This window comes from Coturnix japonica, chromosome 3 (assembly GCF_001577835.2).
Source record: "Coturnix japonica isolate 7356 chromosome 3, Coturnix japonica 2.1, whole genome shotgun sequence".
In the NCBI taxonomy this organism is placed as follows: Eukaryota; Metazoa; Chordata; class Aves; order Galliformes; family Phasianidae; genus Coturnix; species Coturnix japonica.
Genome location: NC_029518.1, coordinates 28,470,243 through 28,495,759, shown reverse-complemented (window position 1 = coordinate 28,495,759; position 25,517 = coordinate 28,470,243). Strand labels below are relative to the sequence as shown.

General features: G+C 40.7%; 1 protein-coding gene and 1 long non-coding RNA gene across 2 annotated transcripts; one reads left to right on the top strand and one right to left on the bottom strand.

The window, feature by feature from the left end:
- The first annotated feature begins 13,259 nt into the window (after positions 1 to 13,259).
- On the top strand, positions 13,260 to 25,183 carry YIPF4 (Yip1 domain family member 4). Its single transcript, XM_015857782.2, has 6 exons — positions 13,260 to 13,504; positions 15,428 to 15,581; positions 17,717 to 17,888; positions 19,049 to 19,126; positions 20,718 to 20,831; positions 22,691 to 25,183. Exons 1-6 carry the CDS (start codon positions 13,405 to 13,407, stop codon positions 22,826 to 22,828), a joined length of 756 nt encoding a protein of 251 aa, XP_015713268.1. The 5' UTR covers positions 13,260 to 13,404; the 3' UTR covers positions 22,829 to 25,183.
- On the bottom strand, positions 16,975 to 22,666 carry LOC107311327. Its single transcript, XR_001553995.2, has 3 exons — positions 22,034 to 22,666; positions 21,689 to 21,816; positions 16,975 to 18,455 (listed from the first exon to the last, which is right to left on the bottom strand). It is a non-coding gene; the product is annotated as an uncharacterized LOC107311327 (long non-coding RNA).
- Positions 25,184 to 25,517: the final 334 nt, after the last annotated feature.

The window sequence follows — 25,517 nt, the reverse complement described above, 5'->3', positions numbered from 1 at the left end:
AAACTATTTCCAAGTCTAACATGTATATAGGATTGTTTGTCCCACAGGCATTACTTTACATTTATGCATTCAGTTTCATTTGTTGTTTTATTACTCCATTAGCATCACAAGGATCTCCCGCAAATCTTCAGAGTCAGCTTTCTTTTCTATTACCCTGGACAATACATCAGCAAATTTTGCCACTTCACTTTTTAACCTCTTTTCCAGCTCACTAATTACATTTTCTGTCCCTCTTTTTACTGGCTTAGCTTGCATTTTCAGTGGTTTCGAATTCTTATTTCTGACAGATTTATCAAACTTTGTTCACCTGGTATCAAGATGGTTTTAAACAAGACATTATACACAGCAGTTAACAGTTCAGATACTTCAGACTTGCTTTCCATTGCAGTTCAGCTATGTCTGGTCATGGTGATTTGTTACTGTTCATTTGGTTGATGGTTTCACTTTCACTGACAATATAGTCATGACACATCCTCAGATATAACCACCGTGAAGAACAAGTCTGAGGGGGAAGTATTCCTGAGGTCTCCAAAGAGAGCACAGCCACAAAAAAAAACTGTTTACCATTTCCTCATGACCTTATGTTCTCTGAGTATTCCCTTTTATGCTTGGCCATTTATTACCCTGCAAACTTTCTGGCTGACTTTTCATTCCTCATCTGTTTGAAAAAGGATTTATTATGACATTTTATGTCTTTTTTGAGTTATTCATCAAATTCTTTTCCAACCTGCATTTACATTTAACCTGCCAGAGTTTTTATTATTTTCCATTTTCCTCCTTTTGATGTAGCCTCAGATATTTGAAAGCTGTCTTCCTACTTCAAGTATCTTCCATTAACCTGATGCTGAATCACATCCATCGACTGTTTGGGACATAGGGTGGATTTTGCTGTTATTTTGAAAGTCTGTGTGTATCTCATTTTGTGGCAACTGGTGCATATGTTAGAGTTTGGAGCTCACTGGTCTTCTTTTTGCTAAATAGCATTTGTGTTGACCACATTTTGGCTGAAATGAGCTAAAACTGTTGCTGAAGGGAGTCTGAATGACAGGCAGTGAAAGCTTTAAGTGTGTATGGAGGCCAAATTGCTCATGGATACCTATCAGTGATCTCACCAACACTGATATAACACTAACTGGTATCAAGGGTAATATATGTTACAACTCCATTTTAACTTCAAAATACTTACCTCTTTATTTTCCATTCCAGACTTTCTACCATTGCTTTTGAGACCTTGTTACTGTCTTCTCGGTTGCCTTAATACCTTGCCATAGCTGTCTGCCTTTTTGTGTCTCTTTCAAACATGAAGAGAGATTCTGTCCATGTCCTACTTTCATCCGAGGTCATGAACGCAGCAATGCATTGCCTGATTCAGATGGGATTCTCTGCAAGCAACTACACTTTCTTCCAGTGAAGTACTCCTTTCTGTGAACTATTTAATTGCATCAACATGTAACCTGTCCATTTATTTCTAGACAGAAGGATAATTATGTAGCATCATCCCAGATTCTTAAACAAACCTGTCAGTCAAGCAATGGTGTCATCATGCTGCACTTGATAAATCAGTCACAGGACTATATTCATATATAGGTTTATATATGCCAACATGCTGGTATCATTACCTCTGCCCTCAAAGTGATCAGCTTTTCCCTGTTCTCTCTTCATCAATCTCAGAAGTAAATCTCTTAAATTTTCTACATGATGGCACAGTACAGGGCAGTGAGATTTCTGACCTCGCTTAATACTTTATTAATGAATAAGTGAATTATTAAAATATGTACAGAAAGAAGGACAAAAAAAGAAAAAGAAAAAGAAAAAAACCCTATGCTATAAATAGAACAAGCTTACTACTTCAGAGTTAGGCATTCATCCATACTCACCTTCTGAATTATTTAACTCGCTGCTCAGATTCATCAGTTTTTTATCCAGAAAAATAAAACAAAATAAAATAAAGCACTCATTTTTATGACAATCCTCTGAATTTACACTGAGATTTTTGTCTGTTTAACCAAAACCCACAAATTCATGTTTACCTTTATCTTTTGAAGATACTCTTGAGGTTAGCACTGGGGCTATACACCGATGACAGCTACAGCACAGTAGAAAAATGAATAAAGAAGGTTTAAATTGGTTTCATCAGGATGTTTTAGCCACAGTAACCTTGACATAAACCAGCTGCAAGTTTCCCAGGCTAAAACAGCACTGAGATGGATCAGTTTTAATAATACTTCTGGCTTGTGCACCATTGTAATTATATCTAAAAGTTCTCTAGGTTTATTGAGTTCAAGAGATAGTATTGTTATTCAAAGAGTTTTATTTGCATTAGTCTCGTAAAACTCAAGCAATAAGCTCTTCACATGCTATGTACTCTAGAGGCTCCTAAGTGACCAAGAAAAAGAAGTAAAGAAGTTTGTTGTAAATCCCTTATCTCAAAGCTGGGCAGACAGGCCCAAGTGTAACCCAAGTGTAAGCTCAGAACAAATCATACATCTCTGCACAAAAGGCCAGAAAAGAAATTCCTTATTCTTGCTTGCTTTCTTGGTTTCTGATTAAGAGGTGGGTCTCTACATGACAGATCCAGCAAGAACTGTGCCACTGCCCCAGACCTTACAGGAAGGGAAAGGTAAGGTAACCCCATCTGCCCATTCTCCAGGGAAGTTCACTTTAAGGTCGGTAGAAGTGAGTATCTTCAGTTCAGCTCACCTACCATCCCAAAAGTTAATAGACTAACCTATGAGTGATTGCTGTTCTGTTTGTTTATTGTCTCAAGTGATGAAAAGTATGCTTATTTTGACAAGTTTCTTTAGAGCACATTAGGCTTCTGCAGCTGTCACTGTGTTTAATCTTGGTAAAGAGTGAACAGGAAAGTTTTGGGACTCAATCTGTATTACAGCTGAGTTTGCATTCAGTCCCACTTTGAAGATAAATCTTGGTGACTATCAAGTGAAGTCTGATGGTAACAAATTATTGTGTGAAATTTCTGGAATATTTTGCCTCCCCCTCTATGATGTACTTCTTATTTTCTCACCAATGAGGCAAATCAGGGGTAATTCTGAACAGCAAATGTTTTGATTAGTCTTGAACAAAGCATCACTGGGGCCAATTTGAGTCATGATCTTTGAATCTGAATTTACCAGCCACCTGAAATGTAAAGGGAAGAGGACGAGTCAGTGATTTTACATCACTCAGAGACTCAGTGCAAAATGACAACATTTGAGAGCCTCCATGTTTATGTGGTGACCCTGTCACTAAGGACTGCAGTATTAGGATAATGTGCCTAGTACCACAATGAAAAATAGTTTAAGAATGAAACACAAGTTTAAAAAACAAACAACAACAACAACAAAAGGCTAGAAGGTACTTTATTGCTCTATCATTAATATTCTTGGCTTATGAAATGAAGAACTTAGGGGTAGGAAACTGGATTTATTCTGCACCATATGATGGAAAGATGGAATAGAAAATAGATGTAGTTGATAACAGCATGTGTAGCCAGACAGGTAATCCTGCACAAAGACTCTAAATAGACTAAGAGAGATGTTCCTGGTGAAGACCACCCTTTGCAGTATTGCAGGTATCTCTGCTGGATATGTGGGCACATGTCAGTTTAATCACATCAAAGGAGGTGAATTTCAGGCAATTCCTATTAATCCTGTCTTTTCCCATCTTACTGCACCTATTTGCCATCAACCAAATCATATGCATTCACAGATGTTGCTTTTAAATTTGTAGAATGGGGCTGGAAGTTTGTAAACACCCTGGTTTCTTGTTATTTGGCTCAATGTAATCGTCTTCTCCTTCTAGTCCATAAATTTCATCAACACTTGCAGTTTATTGTATTCGAATGAGTGATCTCAGTATAAATGTATGCCTTTGGAGTGCCTCTTTTTCAGCATCCTGTGATTTTCCCTTCAAGGAAAGGGAATTTTGAAATGCAAATGGCAATTTTAAGTAGTGGCAAGACCTTTTGCAAAGCCTTCTCACAGCTTGAGAAAGGTCCTTTTACAAAACTGCGTGTGCTCTCTGGCAGGACTCGATGATGATCTAATTCCTGTCACAGAACCAGAACAAAGACCTGACTGGGGCTATTCAGGAATTCTAGGACAAAATGTAATGTCATTGGAAAATGCTGACCTGTCAAAGACAACATATTCTTTGGGAATAGCTTGGCTTCAACAAACTGGTCTCAAATCACAGCCATGTTACCCTTAAGAACTTGCCTGGTTTTCTGAGAGTTTGCATAGAGATCTGCTCAGGAGTTTGTGTTTCCAGGGTCTGGAGCTCTGGCCAGTTCTGGCAAAGCTTAAAGTAAGTTGAGCCCCAGAGTTTCAGTTTTTTGAAAGGAAGGGAGAAAATACTCAGAAGAAATCCCCTCATTAGCTGCTGTCTTCCCAGCTCCACTTCTGGGCTACACCAGCTGATGAGATCTGCAGGGACAGAGGAGGGTCTGCCACTTGGCCCTCCTGCTACAAACAAAGCAGGAATGACCCAGTGCCTCAGGCTCCATCCTGGCCGCCAAGATGCTTCTCTCTTTTCTGCCCCTATACAACCTACTTGAGAAAGGGGAAGGGGCAAACAGCACCTTGCTCTCCCCAACCATTAGGAAGGATGAGGATGCTGCCACTGAAGATGTGGGAGGAGAAATCTTCATAAATCTTTCTCCCACCAGCATTGGTCAGAACTGGAGTTTGAGAGATCAAATCTGTGGACTGGAGGGGTGGGTGATGGCTGCCATGTGCTTCCCTCAGTGTTTACAGAACATGCAGAGCACCAACACCTGCTGTCAGGCAAGCTGGGGGTGAGAAGCCCTCTGCTTGCAGAGCTGGAGGCATCCTTCCTCATTAACCCTCAGCCTGTGTCACAGTCCTCAGCAGCACAGAGAGCTTCATGCTCTCAAGTTCAAGCAGGGGCTGGAAAGGCTTCCAGCCTCCCTGCAGCAGGACTGGATGCCAAATGTAGACGCTGCACTTTTTCAGCTGCCTGATCTGGGGTTAGGAGCCAGGGAGCCAGGACACAGACAGGGGCATTTGAGTGCTCTGGGACAGCTGCCAGAGTGCTGCGTGCCGTGTCAGTTCTTGGGGCCGTGGCCAGGGCTGCACTGGGGCGTCCCCAGGAGATAAGTCTGCTCAGCTGTGCTTTGAAAAAATGTAACAAGGAGAGGCGACAAGAGAAATTGCTGGAGGATGACAGTGACTGTAGTTTCCATTCCAAATCAGAGGGGAGATTGTTCATGTCTCGAACTACAAAAAAGCTAAGTTTTAGGCAGTCCTAGCCACAGCCTCAGTCTGTGCAACAACTCAGGTATCTGCAGACACACAGAGGCAGAGCTAACCAGATACTTGTTCTGCCCCATCATCAGAGATTGTTTCTAATGTATGATCAGACTTCAGGAGACAAAATACACTGTCTGACAGTAATTTAGTACTTACTGCTTCTTCCTTCAGGATGCTGACCATCCTACCTATTGCTGGGCCTGATCTATCAGCATATTGTAGCTGATACCCACAACTGCCCATAACAATCATTAATGCTTCGGTCCAGCAACTATGGATGCACCACAGGCATTGGACCCTAAATAAAAAGGCACTTCACCAGCACTTCCCTTGCTCTGCAGCAAGCACAAAAGCAAAGCAAAACATACACTGGATCTCGTACCTTCAGCAGAACTTGTCACACTTCACACTTTCTGCTCAAGCTGGTGTTAAGTCCATAACAGGACTTAAAGGACATAAAGGACAGGAGAGTATCACCATGTTTTTCATCTGAGCTGGCATAAATGCCACTCGTGAGTACACAGCAGAATCACTTGAGAGAGATGGTGAGAGGCCACCTACATGCTTGGACCCTCCAGTGATAGGGATGCTGGTTAGCAGAACATGGCCTGCATCCCTTTCTGCTTCTGCTCTACCCACTAGCAGACCCATAAGAGCTCCTCTGCACCAGCTTTGGAGAGCTCTGCTCCACACTGGGCTGCTGCTGTTGCAAGGGACCAGAAGTGAGCCTTAAGGGACAAGTCAGCCATCAATGATATGTTGTGAAACCCAGAGAGTCTGTGTTATTTAGAGGTACATAATGTGTACTATGGACTCTGAGGCCTAAAAGTCTTTCTGGTCTTTGCTGTCTAGGTCAAAATGGAAGCTGTCAGCGAAAGAGAGGGTTGGGAACCCAATTTTGAGCTGTTCTGGGCAGCAATCAATCTTTTAAAAATGTTTGCTTGAGAAAGATCTGCCTACTAGAGCACGCATTGTTTACAAGCCAAATTCCATCCTGCAGCTGATATTTATAGCCACCACGAATCTTTTAAAGGAGAATGGCCTCCGACTGCAGTATGGTATGAGGTTTCAATGATACAGTGCCCACAGAGGTTGGATAATAAGTATGGTAGCTATTTCTATTTATTTATTTATTTTCTTTCTTTATTTATTATTTTTTTTTAGCCAACACATTGCAAACAAAGAAACATAAAACGATTTACACTCATGCTGTTTTGAGCAATCACAATCACAGTTTTATTTATACAAAGCAAATGAACGAGTACCTCTTTTTCCCAAGGCAATCTCCTACTTGGGTTGTCTGATCATTGGCTGTTGGATTTACAGGACATTTTAAAAGATCCTCACATACACAGGAGGATAAGCAAACTGACGGTCCCATTAAAAGACACAATAATTGTATGTGTTATATGAAATACAGATGCGTTTGTTTCTTTAATAAAGCAGGCTCATTTTAGCTGCATTTGTAGAGACACAGTGACTCCCAGTGTTTCTTAGCAAATATAACAGATTGACCTAGAATTTATTTGGAGTACTGGATCAGCCCATTAAATTAACCAGTTCATGTGCACACCAAGGCCAGAATATTCTCGTGTATGCTGTTCATTGATGGAAATATGAGTCAGTACCCACCTCTATTTTATGCATTTAATTGAATGGCCTAAACTAAGATAAAACAGGAACATACAACACTAATTACACAAACCAGAGAATAATACAAATGTCACAAGTCTCCATCTTCTTAGCTTGTATTTTGCACTTTCCTCTGGAAAATTCCTTAATGAAAATAAAACAGCGCAGTTCTTCATTTTTCCAGCTTCCCACACTACCGCAAAGTTAATGCAATGTTTTCTCAGTGCCCTCGCTAAATAAAACGCTATTGGCTTGAGTACAATTCAAATGATTCACTGTTTTCATTTGTCACAAAACTTCTGCTGAAATCTGTCGGGAAAACTATTTTGTCTTTAGGGCAGAAGATGGGATCTTTTGAATTCATTTTCTTCCTCCATCTTTATTCTAGCTTTCTGGCTAGGAAATCTGCTTTTACAGTTAATAATGTGTGAAGATCGCTACATATTTTCCACAGAAAAGCTGGCTTTGCTCTACCTTTGAAGTGCAGATTGAAATTCTACTGTGGATTTTTATTCTTTTACTCTTTTATTATTTTATTTATTTTTTGGGGGGAGCAATGTTAGGCTTCCAAGTGGAAACACAGTGCCAGATTAATTAGGAAAAAAATAATAAAATAACCTATTGCTTCATTTAACATAAATGAAAAAATTCCTACTTGAAGTGTTGAGGAGTAGCTACTAATCCAACAGCACTAGAGTCATCGATCATTTATGAAGAACAGCAGCTCAGTAATTCAATTCAGTGCAAAATTTTTGCTTAATCTCTGCTGCAAAGTCACAGGGGTTATTCTCACATTCTTATGGTCAGCAGAAGCAGTACAAGAGCTTAAGGGCGCTTCTGTGCCAAGCACAGACTAGCACTGTTACACCGCAAAAGATGAGACAGTGCATCTTCAAGACCAAGAGGAAGCGAAAAAGCCCTGAAGCCCAGGCTCTTCTGATGGTCCAAGAGAAAGTCCTAGTGACATCAGTGTAGCATAATTGTGGGTAACTGCTTAGATGTGTTGGTCCAGATGAGTCAGATGTTTGCAAATCTGCCAGTGAAAAAATCCCTCTGGCCTGGGGAATACATATACCTACAACTCTTCAAATATAGTACAACAGTCAAGGTTGGGATTGTGAGTAGAGCTCCTGAGAATATGCCATGGAGCAGCAATAGGCTGGAAGGAGCTAGTTTTCTGCAGACATCTCCAGATCAACGAGATTTCTCTCTGTATACCAGGATATTCATGGGCTTGAAAACAAATAACCACTTTCTATTTTCTCTATCGTGGTTTTGTAGTTTTAATGACTTTTACTAAGCTTTAACAGTAACAAACATCTTCTTCGTGTTATTTTCTTCTTTTTGACGAGTAGCAACATTTGATCCAAATCTCAAGGCCATTTTTGAGATCCAAGGGTTGAAAGAATTGGAGCAGATGCAGCTGCCATAAAAGAAAGACGATCATTCTAATTTCTGTTTAAAAATATGTCTCCATATAGTTAGCTATAAGCCTCTTTGAATTTATAAATAAATAGATAGATAAATAAGGGTGTCAGAGGAAAGTCACAGAGTAAAAAGGGAAAAGGACCAGAAAAGAGTAAAGCTGAAGGAAAATGAAAGCAAATACAAGGGAGTAAAGTAAAAGGTTTGCTGCCCATGTATGAAGGAATCTCTATGGCTAGAAATAGTCCCAATCTTATTTTCCTTTCTCTGGATCCCATTATATTTTCACACAAGAGAAGTAACACAGTCAGGGAGTTAATGCTCTTCTTGCGTGCTAACTAGTTATTAGAGACTCACAGCAAGGAAGGTGATCAGAGAATAGTTGTCACATGCCCAAACTACCCTAATTCAAGGAAACTGCCACCTCAGTACATCATATGAGGCAGGTCAAGCCTAGGGTGAAACAAGCTTTTTGTGTAAGAATTTTAATTAGCAATGAGCACAATAAAACACATAAGCTGCTGAAAGTTAACAAGTGCTACTGTTTGAGATTTATGCTCAAATCCATGCCATGTACTTCCCTTTCCTCACCGCCATAATGGATTAGCAGTATACTGGATAGTAATCTACAAATATTACAATCATCCTTCTAATCTTATTAAAAAACTTGTAAGAAGCATTAAGGGCACATTTATACCACTTGTGGGAAACAGTCCAAATACAACGAACCAAAAGCTGCTTATCTACAAGCAAAAACAGCATTATATGACCGAAGGGGGCCAAGTTAATCAGAGCTATCAAGGGACTAATTCAGGTCCAGAGGGCTGGGAAGGCAGATTAAATGATCGTTCGTAAATCATTGAAGGCATACACTATACAGTATTGTAACAACAAACAATGATCTTCTGTAGGGCGCAGTTTCCTGCTTTCTATATATCTATGTTTTGACATTTTAAGTATCTCATCAGCATCTTTTTATCCCTAAGTTGTGAACGTGTAGCAATAGCATTATAACTCAGCTTGTTAATCATCAGACTTGTAGGAAGGAAAGGGATAGACTGTAAAAACAAACCTAAAAATGTTCTGATTTTTCTCTTCTTTCACTAAAAGCACAAAGTACAAAATAGAATGAGATCCAAGATACTGTGAGCGCAAACTGAGGAGTGCAACCGAGGGACTGTGAGAACTCAGCTTTATATATGTCTTAGGCTTCTTTGCTTTATAGAGCGGCAGGGAGGGCACCGCTGGTTAATATTTATCTTCTAAAATACTGTGTAGAAAATGTATTGTTTAAGCAATGAAAGCACCACAGCAATATGAAAGCCCAACATCTGGTACTCACTCCTGATCTCAAAATATAAGGAGCACACTCTAGTTCTCTATACAACACCATTTTCCACATTTCTAGTGCCTGTTTTTCTATTGCTCTGTACCGTGTGCACTTATTTATATCAGCACAAAGCGGAGGCCAAGCATTCTCTGTGGAAATGTGACTCTGGGATATAAGACAACACAACACACTGGGGAGAAGGGAGAGTCCTTTCATTACAATAATTAAATTACCTGAACTTTTTGTCTCCTTGTTTTTGTTTTTCTCATAGAAAACAGAATGGTTTTCAAACTGGAAGGGTAAGGCTGAATAGCATGGGTGGCTAAAAACAAATGAAGGATGCAGTTCAATCAGATAGGGATGTCAGACTAAACTTGTACAGATTTGTCCCAAACTCTCTGAAAAATGCGACATGTTCATTTTTGTGGCTTAATTGTTTTTTTCCCTTTCCTTCCCCTTTCCCTTTCTACAAGTACATATCCTAGTTATAGCTGATTGCCTCAGTGCTCAGCACAGCTCTATGGTTCTTGGCATAATATCAGACAAAAGTCCTCATCTGTCTGTTTCCAAGCCATACCCAAATCTTCCTCCTGTACGGCCTCTATGGCTCAGGTTTCCAGCTTAGTCCTCTTATTTCAAGATGTCAACAGCCAATAAAATGCCACAAGCTCTTGGAATACAAAGAAATATTTTTCTTGGGGATTCCCATTTTTAAACATCTCATCCAAGATCCTGGTTTGCTCTGACCTTCTTCTCAGGTTCCTTAATTGCAATCATCTTCAAAAGAAGATCACTCATCTCCATTCCTGAATTTTATTACCATTTCTCCAAGATCTTGTTCTTATAAGGTTTCCTGTTAGAACTGCCATGCTTTCTTTTTCAGCTTTGGGAACTGCTATTAACAATTTTCTGTTAGCTTCTTTCTATGTCTGTTTGGTGTTTTTTTTTGTAAATATCTTTATATTAAAACTGAACTGCTTTGAAGATACGCTGGTTACTCCAAACACCCGTCCACATCCTACTAGTTATGGGGTCTAATGGTCTGGTATCATGTCTCAACTGAATCAGTCACTGAGCTCATAAGAAATTGATCTTGTCATGTAGATGGGCACTGTGCAGCAGAGCTCAGCACTGCCCTCCACTCCCTGTGAGGAGCTGCAGCCGCCATGAGGCCTCCCCTCAGCTCCTCTGCTCTGCGCTGAGCAAACCAAGGGACCTCAGCTGCTCCTCTCATGTCTGAAAGATTAATTTGAGTTGGCTCCTGCTGAACTATCCCTGTAAATATTACACCTTTTTTTTTAAGCTTATTTTAAGCAAATGTCACCCAGGCTTTTCTTTTCTTTGTTTAAAGAGACAGTTATAATAAATGGTTGAAATTCCCCACTGCCTGACAAAGGACTCTTGAGATTTCGTGGAAAAAACCACGTACAGTAAAATATAGTCAAAGCCTCTCTGAACCCTCTTCTTTACAAACCCAAGAGGTAAGATAGTGCTAAGAAAAACATGTACCCCCATCAGCTTGCCGTTCGATTAAAAAAAAAGACCCTCAATGAGCAGCAAATTTCCAAGCCATGCGGCCGCCCCTCTGCTCCCAGGCACAAGCAGTGCAGGCGCACCCCCTGCTGGCAGCAGGGCTGCTTTGTTTCTCGTCCCTCACGACAGGGCAAACGGAGCAAAGCCTTCGACACTGTCTCCCATGCCGTTCTCCTGCAAAAGCTGGCAGCCCGTGGCTTGGATGAGTACACTCTCGGCTGGGTAAGGAGCTGGCTGGAGGGCCGGGCCCAGAGAGTGGTGGTAAATGGAGTTAAATCCAGTTGGAGACCAGTCATGAGTGGTGTTCCCCAGGGGTCGGTGCTGGGACCTGTCCTCTTCAACATCTTTATTGATGACTTGGATGAGGGCATTGAGTGCACCCTCAGTAAGTTCATGGATGACACCAAATTGGCAGGGAGTGTGGATCTGCCTGGGGGTATCGAGGCTCTACAGAGGGATCTGGACAGGCTGGAGAGCTGGGCTGAAGCCAATGGGATGAGGTTCAACAAGACCAAATGCCGGGTCCTGCACTTTGGCCACAACAACCCCAGGCAGCGCTACAGGCTTGGGGCAGAGTGGCTGGAGGATTGTGTGGAGGAAACAGACCTGGGGGTACTGATTGATGCTCGGCTGAACATGAGCCGACAGTGTGCCCGGGTGGCCAAGAAGGCCAACAGCATCCTGGCTTGCATCAAAAACAGTGTTACTAGCAGGAACAGGGAGGTAATTGTCCCCCTGTACTCGGCATTGGTGTGGCCGCACCTCGAGTACTGTGTTCAGTTTTGGGCCCCTCACTGCAAGAAAGACATTGCGGCCCTGGAACGTGTTCAGAGGAGGGCAATGAAGCTGGTGATGGGTCTGGAGCACAGGCCTTATGAGGAACGGCTGAGGGAGCTGGGATTGTTCAGCCTGGAGAAGAGGAGGCTCAGAGGAGACTTTATTGCTCTCTATAACTTCCTGAAGGGGGGTTGTAGAGAGCTGGGGGTTGGCCTCTTCTCTCGTGTAATCAATGATAGAACTAGAGGGAATGGTTTTAAGCTGCACCAGGGGAGATTCAGGCTGAACATTAGGAAGTATTACTTCTCAGAAAGGATGGTCAGGCATTGGAATGCACTGCCCAGGGAGGTGCTGGAGTCACCGACCATGCAAGTGTTCAAGAAATGTTTGGATTTGTGCTGAGGAATATGATTTAGCTGGGAAGTATCGGTGATGGTTGGACTAGATGATCTTCTGGGACTTTTCCAACCTTGATAATTCTGTGATAATTCTGTGAATTCTGAGCTGTGGTTCTGTGTGGCCCGAAAACCCGCCCCCGGCCATGAGAAGCCACTCGTGAGCAGGGTGTATGTTCGCTTTGTCCCATTCACCCTTAAGTCTTGCTCTCGTGCTGCAGTTTGCTAGGAGACAGGTACCAAGCTCTGCCGAGGTTCTGAGAGCCTGCAAGGAAGGATTCCAACACAGCAAATGAACATTTTGCCTTTAGCACAAGCTATTCTCGGACCTTTCATTCTCATCATGGCTTGGTGCTTAACTAAAGAATTCCCCAGCGCACTCTTTCTGTACAAATCAGTTTGGTTTTTAACTTGTTCCAATTTATTTGCAAAGGAACTTGCAGTGATTTCCTTCTCCAAACCAAACTGCTAACGCACGTTTTCTTTCTATATTTTTTCAGTCTGTAATGTATTTATATTTACAGGGGAGGCTCAGACGTGGCATTATGAGAAACTTCTCAGCCACGAAAGCAGTCAAACACTGACACAGTCTTCCTAGCAAGGTGTTCGATGCTCCGCAGCCGTTCATTTGGATAGAGTCTTCCTTAACTTTTGTCTGCCCGCTAACGCCACTACCTACAGCCACTACCTACAGCCACTACCTACAGCCACTACCTACAGCCACGCCCCACTCGAGGCCCCGTGTCCGTCGCACAGTCCTTACGCACACAGCTGCGCCTCACGGCTGACGAGCACGAGGGCGGTGACTGCCGTCATCCACACTCCGCCCCGTCCCGGTGGGCGTTAAGCTGCTCGCCCCGACCAATCCCCGCAGGGCGGTGGGCTGGGCCGTGCGCTGGGTGCCGCCCCGTGAGGCGGCTGCGCCGTGGCCCTTGGGCGCCGCTCAGCGCCGCGGCCGCCACCCGGAGGCCCCAGGCAGGTTCAGGCCGCACCGCCCGCCCCTCTCCGCCCGCGGCCCCGCAGCCCCGCGGAGGGCGGGGAGATGCAGCCCCCGGGCCCTCAGCAGCAGCAGCCGCCGCCGCCTCCGCTCTTCGCTCCAAACAACGGAGACTTCACTTTCGTCTCCTCGGCCGATGCCGAAGGTGAGTGCGGGGCCGTCGTGGGGGCCGCTCCCGCCGAACGAGGGCCCCGGCCCGGCCCGAGGTTGGCGGGCGGCTCTCGCTCCCGTGGCGTTGGCGCCGTCCTTGTCCCCGTGCCGCCTGCAGGGCGCTGAGGCGGCGCTGGCGCCGTGTGTGCGCGGTGTGTGCGTGGCAGGGCCGGCGGCTGCTCCGTACCCTGACGTAACCGCGGCGGTTGCTGCCCGCGTCCTCCTGCCCCTAACGCCGGCCGTGTCCGTTAAGCCGGGCTGCCCGCTGCCGCCCGCTGTAGCCGTGCTTGGGGCTGTGCTCGGCAGGGTAATAAGGGGTTAAGCCGGGACTGCGCGTAGGTGAAGGGGCGAGGTGCGGCCTACCTGCCGTGCAGGCTGTGTACCTGTCGGGTAGCTGCTGGCCATGAAGGCTTATGTCTGTGCGCTGCAAAAAGGAACGTGGAAGAGTCAACGTTGTGCTACCTTATTTTGATGGAGGACCACCCTTGGGACTATAGCCATTTAAATAACCGGCTTTCTGCTTCATCTGTGTAGTTAACTGATAGTTGTGGATCAGGTTGTACATCTTGTATACATCCTGGCGCTCATGGCCTAGCATGGAAACGAGGAATTGAAGTGAAATGCCACTACAAAATGCTTCACTCTGTTCTTTGGTGAGCTTGTCAGTTCTGCTGACAAGGAATGCTAATCAACAGGTACAATGTGTGTTGTTTTATTTTCATTTTTTTCTCCTCTTCCACCTTGGCCTGGAAAAGGAGCCAGGTGCCTCAGGAAGGACTCTGGGTTCTCCCTGGAAGCATTTGTTGACAGCTGTGTTAGTGCTTTGCTGGGCCCGAGCCATAGTAAGCACCTGTCCTGTACAATGTGTTGAACAAGGTTTGGCTCTGCGTTCTCAGTGAATGCAAGGTGTGATCTCATCCCTGTTTGAGTGCAGCCCTGTGTATTCTGCAGTGTTCTGCCTGTGGCAGTGGTGAAAACATCCTGACTCTCATTAGCAAACACCAGAAACGTGGATTTCTGTCACGTTCTTCAGTGCTGGTTTGGCCTGTTATTAACTATTTCATGCAAAGCAGACTAAAGAAGAGGCAATGGAAGATTCTTTTTTCCTTGGTTTCTTCAGCTTTGTCCCACCTGAGATATCATCTTCCAAAATAGACTTAAGGCCATGTTAATAGGCTTCATGATCTCTAATGTGGTATTCTGTAATCATCTTTTGCTAAAAAGAACATCAGTAAATAAGATGCGTGTAGAAGTTTTCTTACCTCAAGGTGGGTAATTATTCTCAGCTCCACTGAGAACTGAGAAATCCGATTGGACTGTTAGTTGCTTATGTTTGTGTTTAGTATGATAGCATGTTAGAGAGCATTCCTTGTATCTCTCATTATTGAACAGAAGGAACCTGGGGAGCTCTGGCAGTGTTGTTTTTCCTAACATTTCCCACTGTATTAAAAGCAGGTTGCGAATGGGAAAAGCTACAAATGTTTTCATTCTGTGGGAAGTTGGATGTAAGCAGAGAATAGTTTGGATGAAACAGTGCCACTGTGCAGGAATGGGCTCTCACAGAGATAGCGTGGTCAGCAAAAAGTGATAAATAATCCACAGTTTACAGCATGATGAGACTTTCATTAGTTTAGCTCCCTTTATGCCTCTAAACAATTAATGGTAAAGCATGAATTGAAGCATACTCTGTTATCTAGGAATTGCTAACTGGAGTCTGAAAATGACTTTGTTACTGTTGCATAAAAACAGAGGCACCCTTTCAGATAATGTAACTGTTGGTGTATAACTTTGAATACTTTGTGGTGGTGACCTACCCGTGGAGCTTTTGTACGTACCTTTTTTATTTTGCAGTGATTTTGAAATCAAATGTGTTTTGGCAAAATGAAAACACGTATCTTCCTCTCCCTTTTTCTCCAAGATCCGAGTGGGTCCATAACAACTCCAGATGTTAAGCTGAATCTTGGAGGAGAATTCATCAAAGAATCATCGGCAACTACATTCCTGAGGCAGAGGGGGTATGGCTGGCTTCTGGAAGTGGAAGATGATGACCCAGAAGATAACAAGCCACTCCTGTATGTGGTAATCATTTGTGGGTGTCTCTTTGTTAGAAGCACAGGGAAAACATAGTGCTTGTAAGTCCTCAGACTGTCTCCTAATGTTCTCCTGTGGCTGAAATTCTGTTTGACAAATTGCCTGGTCGATTAACCTCTTTTGGTGCTGTTTTCATTATGGTGGGTTTTGTATTTTTTTTTATTATTTTTGTTGTTTCTTTGTCTATTAAAGAGACTTTTGTTATTCACTGCAGGAGAGGAAGGAAAGAGGAAATAAAATCAAAGTTTTATTATGTTATAAGTATATAAATGTAATGTCTCTTGTATTCTTATCTGTTCATCTTGTGGTTTAAAAAACTAGATTGTGTTCTGCAGCAGGGTTGCAAGTAAGGTAACAGAAGCCTTATATTCTCTGCTGCTACCTTATGAAGTTCTCCTAAGGGAGGTTATTGTTGAAAGACAAAACTGTCTTTGAAACTGCTGATGTCTGCGTCACTTGTTCTGTTCACAGAAACATGATTGTCAGAAGAAAGCTGTATCTGGAGGTTATTACGCTGAGTAGGGCTGCCTGGGTCTTAGTCTGTGTTCTCCACCTAAGCAGCATCATTCTTGTTGTCTCAAAGTTTTGCCACGTTTAAAGATAATGCTTTTAAAAATGGAGTGAGAAGGGAAGTACCCTGAAGAGTTGAAATAAGAGCACTGAGAGAAAACAGGAACCTGGAGAGCTTAATAATGACATTGCTACTTGAAATGTGCAAAAGTAGCACCTGTGTGACTGAGTCTGTTCTGTGAACCTGTAATTTTTAATTAAGAAATAGAATGGCATTCAGAGGTGACAGGATATGAATTCTCTCTTTGTGTAACATTGTATGCCACAAAAAAGAACAAGTTTGTGATTCAAAGACAGCTCTGTGTTCTAAGAAACCTATTCTTGGAAGTGAGGAGAACAAGCCAGGAATAATTTTACAGCAAAGAAGACAAAAATCATCTTCCTAACAGAGAAACTGAATGTGACTTCATGTCGCAGCTTTTACGTGCTTCTGATTATTCTGATGCATTCTTATGAAGCATTTTAATTTGAATGCTTCTGTGGGTTTAAAGAATAGCAGACAGCAAAGATAAGTTCACTGATGTGGTGTTGTCACACAAGCACTTTGTTCAACAATTAGATTATTTCTTTCCCCTCATTGGACAGCTGTGCTTTTGGCACTTGTCTCCTCTTATAGCTACCATCTCCACTTCAGTGAGATAATTGTCAGCTTTGTGGGAAAGACACTTTATTGACTTGAAACACTATCAGAAACCATAAGCAGTGACAAAGAAGTCCACAGAGGAAATATTTCTGTTATGCAACTGATTGGAATATATATATGTTAAATAATTTCAGGAGAAATACAACACTGCTTAGAAATGTGGGAAAAAACTTATGCTTTTGGTCTATTCCTTTACTCAAGGTTGTGTGAAAGAGCAATTTTTGTTACTTAGGCACGGGTTATTAACAACAGTTGTGAGATAGCCTCAGCAATAGCAATCCTGAAATGGCCTTAAGAGTCAGTGAACAGTACTTCATTTTTTAAAGAGAAATTGTGCTGAATTGTCTTTGTATTTATTTCTTGTCTCTTCTTTATTTTTTATTAATCTGATTAGATATATTTTGATTGGTACATGATTAGTGAATGCAACTAAAATATTTCTTTTAGAATTTGAAACAAAATTATCCCATAATAAATGTGCTTGTGGCAAACTGTTCAGCATAGGAATACAAAGGAATACATAGATATCCTACTCATGAGTACATGTCTTTGACTTCTGTTTCCAATTTCATGAACGTCACATGTTCCTGTGTGCCAGAAAATAGATCTGCCATCTTGCTGTAGACTATTAAGATGTGCTGTGGATGTTTTCTATTCTCAGTCATGTAATTGATTTTTGTAGAACAAAATATATCTGTGTCGTACTGGTTGTTGAATGTATGATGAAAGTATGGCATTGCTTTTCTGTGGACAAATTGTTCCATTGCTAGTCATGGCTACAGAAAGCCTTATGGTAACAGGAGACCTGTTCTACAAACCTTCTTTTAGTCCCATGAACTTAATTTTTATGCTCTGTTTCATTCATGTGCTGTACAGTAACACTCCCTTGCTTTACAATTTCAGGGAAGAACTCGACATTGATCTGAAGGACATTTACTACAAAATTCGATGTGTGTTGATGCCTATGCCGTCTCTTGGGTTTAATAGGCAGGTAGTGAGAGACAATCCAGATTTCTGGGGTCCTCTGGCAGTTGTCCTCTTCTTCTCAATGATTTCGTTATATGGACAATTTAAGGTACGTACAAACCTTCTACCTGAAAAGAAATCTGAACTAAATTTGGGGACATTATTGCTAAGCAATTTGCATTCTTACGTAGGCAGAAAGTCTCTTCTTCACATATTAATATAGGGCATTCTAATTATAGTTTCTTGACTTACGATGTAGAAATATAGTACTAAGAAATTTATTAAGTAACCTACAGAGAAGTTAATCTTTATTAAAATGTCAGGCTTTTTATATAATAAAATGAAATAAAGATCTGGTTTCTAAGGGAAAAAGATCAATGTTAATTCAGACATTTATAGACATGCATACATATATATATATATATATATAAAAGACATATATCCTCCTTCTGATTCTTCTGTAAATCTGGAACTTACATGAAAAAATGGTGTTGAGTACTAATGTTCATTTTTAAGTGCTGCCATGGTACAGTTAGAAACACAGGGAGTATACTGATATTATTGTTTCCATCCAAACAAGTATTTCAAAAGGGAGAGTTTTGCTTCTAATCCACACAGTGGCTGAACCCCAGGAACATGTAAGTTACTTTGAAGCTGGAGAATGATTTTAAGACTTCTGAAACAACAAATGAAGGAGGAAAATAATTAGTTGGTTTATTTTTTTCCAGGACTCCAGATTTGTTTGTTAAATTGTAATCATTAAGTTTTACCAAGAATTAAAGTCCCGTGCCTTATTCTGAGTATTCCTGGTCTGAGAAAAGAATTAACTTGTGTCTTTATAGATGAGGGAAGGAGATTCTCAACTCTTTGTACTGCCTGGGCTGACTTAAAGGAAATAAATAAATACATCAAAACCAAATCAAACAAAAAACCTGAGCCAATTGTTTTGAATAAGTGAAGGTGTTTAAGTAACGTGATCTTAGCTTTACTTTTAGCTGACCTCTTCCTACTCTGATGCAATAGTTTGGTACTTAGAGAACTCTGTTTAAGCATTCCTTCTTCACTGAACTTACCATTACTGTGATTTTGTAAATGTAACATCTGAATTTTATTTTCAAGCTCTGTTGTGATACTGAATAAAACTATTCTTGCTGCAGTTCAGAACTTAATTTTGTGTAATAAAACTCAAGTGTATTGAGGTGATTTATGACTTGTCCTTCCTTACAGTGAAAAAGAGTAAAATAAATTAATTGTTCTTTCCATTTTAAGGTTGTTTCTTGGATTATAACTATCTGGATATTTGGATCCTTGACAATTTTTTTACTGGCCAGGGTTCTTGGAGGAGAAGTAAGTACCTATAATGTATGAAAAGTTGCTAAGAGGGAGGTAATTTCAAAATCTCTTGGCTATGCTTTTCATTAGTGGCTGGGTTTTCTTAGTGCTTGACTTTCAGTGTTGTAGCCACCTAAGAACGGGTGAAATTGAAAAACTTCAGAGCATAGATTACGGGTTCTTGGTCACCAAAGCAGAATCTAAAATAAAGAAGTGGGCAGCTACTCTTGCTGTGCAGTGCATGGAGTTCTGGATGTGGTAAATTCTTACCACAGATCTCAGAGGTTGTTGTGTGCGCCTCTGATCCAGAGCTGAAATCCTTTTTTCAGGTCAGTTTCTTGAAGTGCTTTCCATTTTTCAGACACTGAGCTAAATGGGGCCATTTATTTAACTTTTTTTAAACTGGGCTGGCAGCAGTTGCGTAGTGGCCTTTCATACAGAGCACCTACTGGTGTTTGTTTTCATCCTTGGCCCGATGGAGTTCAAACCCATTAAGGGATGAAAGTCAGTGTATGTGCTTCAGCTGCAAAGCCAATTGAAGTTCTGGCCTACATCCCTCCCTCCAGCTGCTTGCATCAGCAGGGCTGGCATAGCTGTTAAAGCTCTGTGTTTATGAACTGAGTCACTCAGTGATTCAGGTGTAAACAAAGTATCGAGGCTTACAGCAAAGCCCACAGACAGCTACTGTGGAACAGTCACGAGGACAGAAACTTCTGAAAATGGATTTGCAGTTTAAAATGTATTTATCATCTTATTGTTATCAGCGATAAGTAATTTTTATGTATTTGCTATGCATTTTCCATTAATGGTCAACTAGTTTTGCAGACTCCCTACGCTATTTAAGCTTAGTGCACTTTGGTGGTGGTTTTCTTTATTTTTTACTTCTTAGGTTTTTCCCTTTAATCATAATTGCTGGAGGCTTCTTGTCTGAAAAGTACTTGGAAAGAAAAAGCTTTTATGACTGTGATTGTGTGGTATTTTAGCATGCCAGCATAATCCAGATGCCTTTAAGTCTGTAGGTTTTGTGGCTTAAAATGTAAAATTATCAGAATGTATAAACTGGTGAGAAAAGGGGTTGGGGGAATCACTAAAGCTCTTCAGAGTTGATAGTGGAGAACTTACTGCCACAAGATGTTGCTTAAAAACAGTTGCTCGTCTTGTTGCTATTTTTCCTAAGTTAAATCCAGGAAGTCTAACAGAGCCAAGGGACGCTTCCAACTGCAGTAGGGAAAAATCAGACATTTTAATAGCATGAAGCTGAAAGCAGTTATGGAAGGACTTTGAACAAATCTGTTTAAGCTTGTCATAGTATATCAGGTTCTAGATCTTGATCTAGATCCGATTGCTTCTCTTGGAAGTGTTAAAATTGTCATCTGAAGTTGTTTTTGTTTTGGTTTTTAAATTATGTTTATTAGATAGATTAACTACACAATTCTTGAGGATTGAATAGAAAAAACAGTTTGCATGCTAGCAATTTTCCTTTGGCTAAAAATTCACAAAGTGTCAACACATTTTTCTGGTTACTCATACTGTTAAAAGAGGATGAAATTGTTTGATGAATGTCGTTCTGTACTAAAGTTTCTTTTTATGCACTTGAAAATTCCAGGTTGCTTATGGCCAAGTTCTTGGTGTGATAGGATATTCCTTGCTTCCCCTCATTGTCATAGCACCTGTACTTTTGGTGGTTGGATCGTTTGAAGTGGTTTCTACCTTAATAAAAGTAAGTTCAGTAACGTCTACTGAGAACTGTTTACTGTTATTCTGAGTCACTTTCCTAACATTTGAAGCATCAGTCCGTTCAGGACAACATGTGATAAAATAATCAGAAATATAACCTGAACTATGTGGCTCTTTTGGTTATGAATGCTAAGCAAATCATGTTTTAAATGTTTCTTTTGAGTATTTGGAAATATACAGTCTCCAAGGAAACAGAAAACCAGCTTAGCTTCTATTTTGCAGCATTATAATAGTTGCATTAAAAATTAAATAGGACTATCATTTTTAAAGAAGGATGCATAATTAAAGATCAAAATGAAGTATATGAAAGTAAGCTATTCTATTCTTTCCCCCATCGTCAAGTTTTAGTTCTTGCTTTACAGATGTAGGGTGTGGGGCACAAAGCAAAAATGATGTGCTTGATGCTACCTGCTGTTGGACACCTTTCATAAAGTTAGCATCAATCCATGTTGCATCCTAGAAGTACATGATGTTCTTGAACACTTAGTACAACCCTTACATTTAGATTCTGAAGTCATTGCTAAACTTCTGGTGCTGACTGAGAAGACTTTCTGAGATCTTACTTGGATGATTTGATTAATTTCTGTCCTATCAGCTTGCTGATTTATGGTATAATTGAAATACAAGTAACTGTATGATAAACCAGAATAATAGCTCTGCTTGTGATTTGATAACTTGCAATTGCTATTAGGTGATACATTCAGAAAGCAAATTATTAACTCAGCAGTTAACTAATATGTAACTTAAAAATAAATACAAATAGTTAATGAAACTGCTGTTACCTGATTGCTGTTAACAGCCTTACGTTAACTACAGGGCAAGCCTGTACAAGTGTCTTACCTTTGGATGATTAGTGTGAAAATGCAGAACAAGCTCCACACGGTCATAACTGCCCACACTGTGACAAGTATTGCTTCCTATGGCTTAGGAGCTCTAGGGAAATATTCCTCAGTCTTAAAGCTGGGGAACTTAAGTAGAGAAACAGCATTAGTCAGTTGTCTTTCAGCCAAAGTCAGCAAAGTAAACTACTTAAGTAAAGCACCTTGATTGTTCGTTTGTTTTTTGCTGCAGTTTTCTTAATGCAGGGAATTGGTCACAATACTGATATATTCTGATATATATGTGTACATATATATACATACACATATGTATATGTATGTATACATATATCAAATTATTACTTACTTTCTTGTTCATCTCCACAGTCCCAGTTCAGGCAGCTCAAGCACAGATATGCAGTTGGGGTTGGTTTGCTTTTAGCAGTGGCAGTTGAACCAGTCACACAATCCATTGAGCATCTTGAGCTTCTCTGACAGCACTGTGGGGAAGAATTCTTCACTGGGATTCTGTTATGTCAGCCCTTCCCTGAACATACCAGACCTCTGGCCTTGCTGTTTGCAGGAAATTAGTGCTTTTCCTTTTTTGTTAATATTCAGGTTGTTGCTTGAGTATAAAAGATGTCCCATTACATTTTGCTGTAAGCTTATTAGCTTGAGCCTTGTGTCAAATTCACTGACCTGAAGGCAGTGAATAGAAGTTTTAAAAAGTAGATGTACTAACATGTAACATAGTGAATATTTACACATTGTGATACTTTCTACCAGTCTTTTGAAATGGTTAGTCATTAACCGTGGAAAGAATCGAGCCTTTGATACAGGTTCTATTTTGGGAAGCTTCTCACTGCACCTGAAAGGAGTAGGAACATGGAGTTTCAGTTACTTTAAGTTGGGGGCCCATAATTAAAGTAAAGGTTTGATGGATTGTTTTCTTTCTTCCCCACAAAGTTGTACATTTCTAATCGTGTTGAAAGTAACTGCTGTTCCCTTTTGTTTTCTGTTTCAGTTGTTTGGAGTCTTTTGGGCTGCGTACAGCGCTGCATCTTTACTAGTCGGAGAAGAATTCAAGACCAAGAAACCCCTTCTAATTTATCCCATCTTTTTATTATACATTTATTTCCTGTCCTTGTACACTGGGGTGTGATCTAGTGAAAGATGTGGCCAAAACCCATGTTTTCTTCACTTGCAGACTGATAACGAGTAAGATTAAGGAGGCTGGAAATAACACGAGTGACTGTTTTGTATCCAGTTGTCAAGATGTTTTAAGATTGAAGAGCATATTTGTGTATATTATTTAATGAAGTAATTGTAGCTATATAGATTTGTATCAAAGTTCTAGGTTTGTTTAAGACTCTTCAGATTTTAATGAACAAAATAAAAGACCTTGTGTTTTATAAAAAAAAAAAGTGTAGCAAAACCACAGCTCTATACCTGTGCCAAAAGCACTAGGACCAGATTACTATATTAGAGGAGAAAAATAAGTTAACTGTAACGATCTCCAAGTGCAATTTTTTCTTTTGAGCTTAAACAGCTGGCTTTTTTTGGCACAGCGAATTCTGTAGATAATATATATATTTATTAAGCAGTCCTTATTGTTCACAGAATAGCCTGTCTAATGAAGACATGAAGATACCACTCATAATTTAGTGCCTCAATTACTTTGATTTGGCTCTTGAGCTTTTATAAATTCCAATTTGTTTCCAAAATATGTATATACTGTGTATTTTGTATCTATGACTCGCGTGTAGCATAAGGACTCCTTGGTTAAGGATGTATATTGGGTTTTTAAAATTCAAAAAATAGAAGTGTTTGAGGTCTTCATTTACCATCTCTGACCAAAGGAGCAAGACACGTGTAACATAAATCATTACAGTGCTTCTTCAGAGACTCTAATTAGTTTACTCAAGATTTAAATTGAGAAAGAAACAGGTGAACGCCTTCCTCAGCTGTAGTGCTGGCTTAGTGTCAGAGGGAGAAAAAAAACTGACCCATCCAATTTGTGTGCTCTTGAAACAATGTCTGATGATGACCAAATAAAAAGAATGCTTCCCTAACTATATTTTATAACATCTTGCTCTATTTGTATTTAACGGTAATAACATTTAACCTGCGTATATTTTTTGTCCCGAGGTTGATCCCTTGCAAAAAGTAATGATGTTTGTAAGACCGGATTCTTCCCCCCAGCCCCCACTAAAAGAGGTAGAACTGCAGCCTCAGTAACAATCTTGCTAATTTTGACTATCCAAGGATTATGTAATAATGTGATGACGTTAAATATTTCCTGTGTACTGTGTTGACTGCTTATGTAATAGTCCTAACGGTAACATTTCTTCACTAGGAAACTCCTCTGAAATTCACTTTGCATGGTACTTAGTCGTTTGCAACCTTCAGTATTTAGTGCTACCAAATAGATCTGAAGTATCTTCTATTTTGTTTAATCTTTGGTTGGGAGAAGCGTTTCCCTAGCCTATTTTATTCCCTTCCCCCCAACCCAATGTGGGAAATAAAAATCCCCCATGTAAGGTAATAGCAAGGGCTGTTTTTGATCCCTAATGGATGTATTTCCTTATCAGAAGTTTCTCAGCTTTTTTCATGGCGTAATTTGCCATTTTTGCTACTTATTTTTACCACTCATTGTTGATGCAAAATACAGATGTAAATTCCTGCTCTATTGTGAGCCTTTAGTTTACTTGGACCGCTTTTCTGGCTGATGCTTGCATTGGTTTGAAACAAAACTATTGAAAGTTGATACTGGATATAAACTGTACCATAATACTCCAGCTTGTCATACATTAAAGGACAAAACCTGGTGGAGTGACTGACTTATCAGCTCACTTTTGACTTCTGTGGAAGTTTGGATGGAATTGCTGTAGAGTCGTAATAAACCAATTCTGCTGGCAGCTTAGTTCTTATCTGGAAGTATTTTGAGAATACTCATTCCCCACCTAAAATAATTAAGAAAAATAATAATTAAAGTGATGCACACTACCTTTATAATCTTGAATAATGAGCTGGTCTTGCTTCTTTCGTGGCTGTGTTTCTTTGTACTCATGAGTATCAGACTCCAGACAAACACTGAGTTCACATTTAATGCCACTGCAGACATGAGGGTAAGGATGGATGTAGTTTACTGGGCTGATGGAGAGCTTTAGGTTCACCTCCTCTTTGTGCAGCTGTTGTATTGGTGTTCATAACAGTCACACGGGTCTATAAATACTGAGGATGCAATAACGTTCTATTTTGTCTTTAAATATCTTCATTTCCTCTGTATTAGCATAAAAAGTGATATCTGCAGCTCAGATGTTCCTTCCAACATATTGGGCACATGCAGTATGTGGTGTCAGTGTGCACAACGGCACCTATTTTGTACGCAGTTGCAGATTTGCACCTTTAGGGTCTCACCTTTTGCATACGCTGTGCAACAGTATGTACAGACAGCTCAAATGGTTCTCATCATTTGTAATAACTTTGCATTCAATAAACTTATTTTTAGATAAGGGATGCGTAAGCACAAGATGTATTTGATAAAAGTTTTTAATTAAACTTGTTTACATGATGTATATTTATGAAGGCACATCTCTATTCCTATCCCTGTCATCCATCCCGAGCTTTCTGACAATAAATCAATGCTGGGCATAATAAATATACAGCTTTTATGTATCGTGCGTGGATGCCTGACACCTACCAGCAATATCTCAAGAATCACAGAATGACCCGGGTTGGAAGGGACCTCAAGGATCATGTAGTTCCAACCCCCTTGCCTGGAGCAGCGTAGGTCAAGAGGGAGATATGTGACAGCCAGTGCTCTTTGCTGCATGGAAGCGGAGTGGTTC

What these genes read in the sequence shown, in the direction of transcription:
- YIPF4 (XM_015857782.2), top strand. Translation starts at nt 13,405, where the DNA reads ATGCAGCCCCCGGGCCCTCAGCAGCAGCAGCCGCCGCCGCCTCCGCTC. An exon ending in CCAGGGTTCTTGGAGGAGAA is followed by an intron (nt 19,127 to 20,717) that starts GTAAGTACCTAT and finishes TGAAAATTCCAG; the next exon opens with GTTGCTTATGGCCAAGTTCT. An exon ending in TGGTTTCTACCTTAATAAAA is followed by an intron (nt 20,832 to 22,690) that starts GTAAGTTCAGTA and finishes TTTCTGTTTCAG; the next exon opens with TTGTTTGGAGTCTTTTGGGC.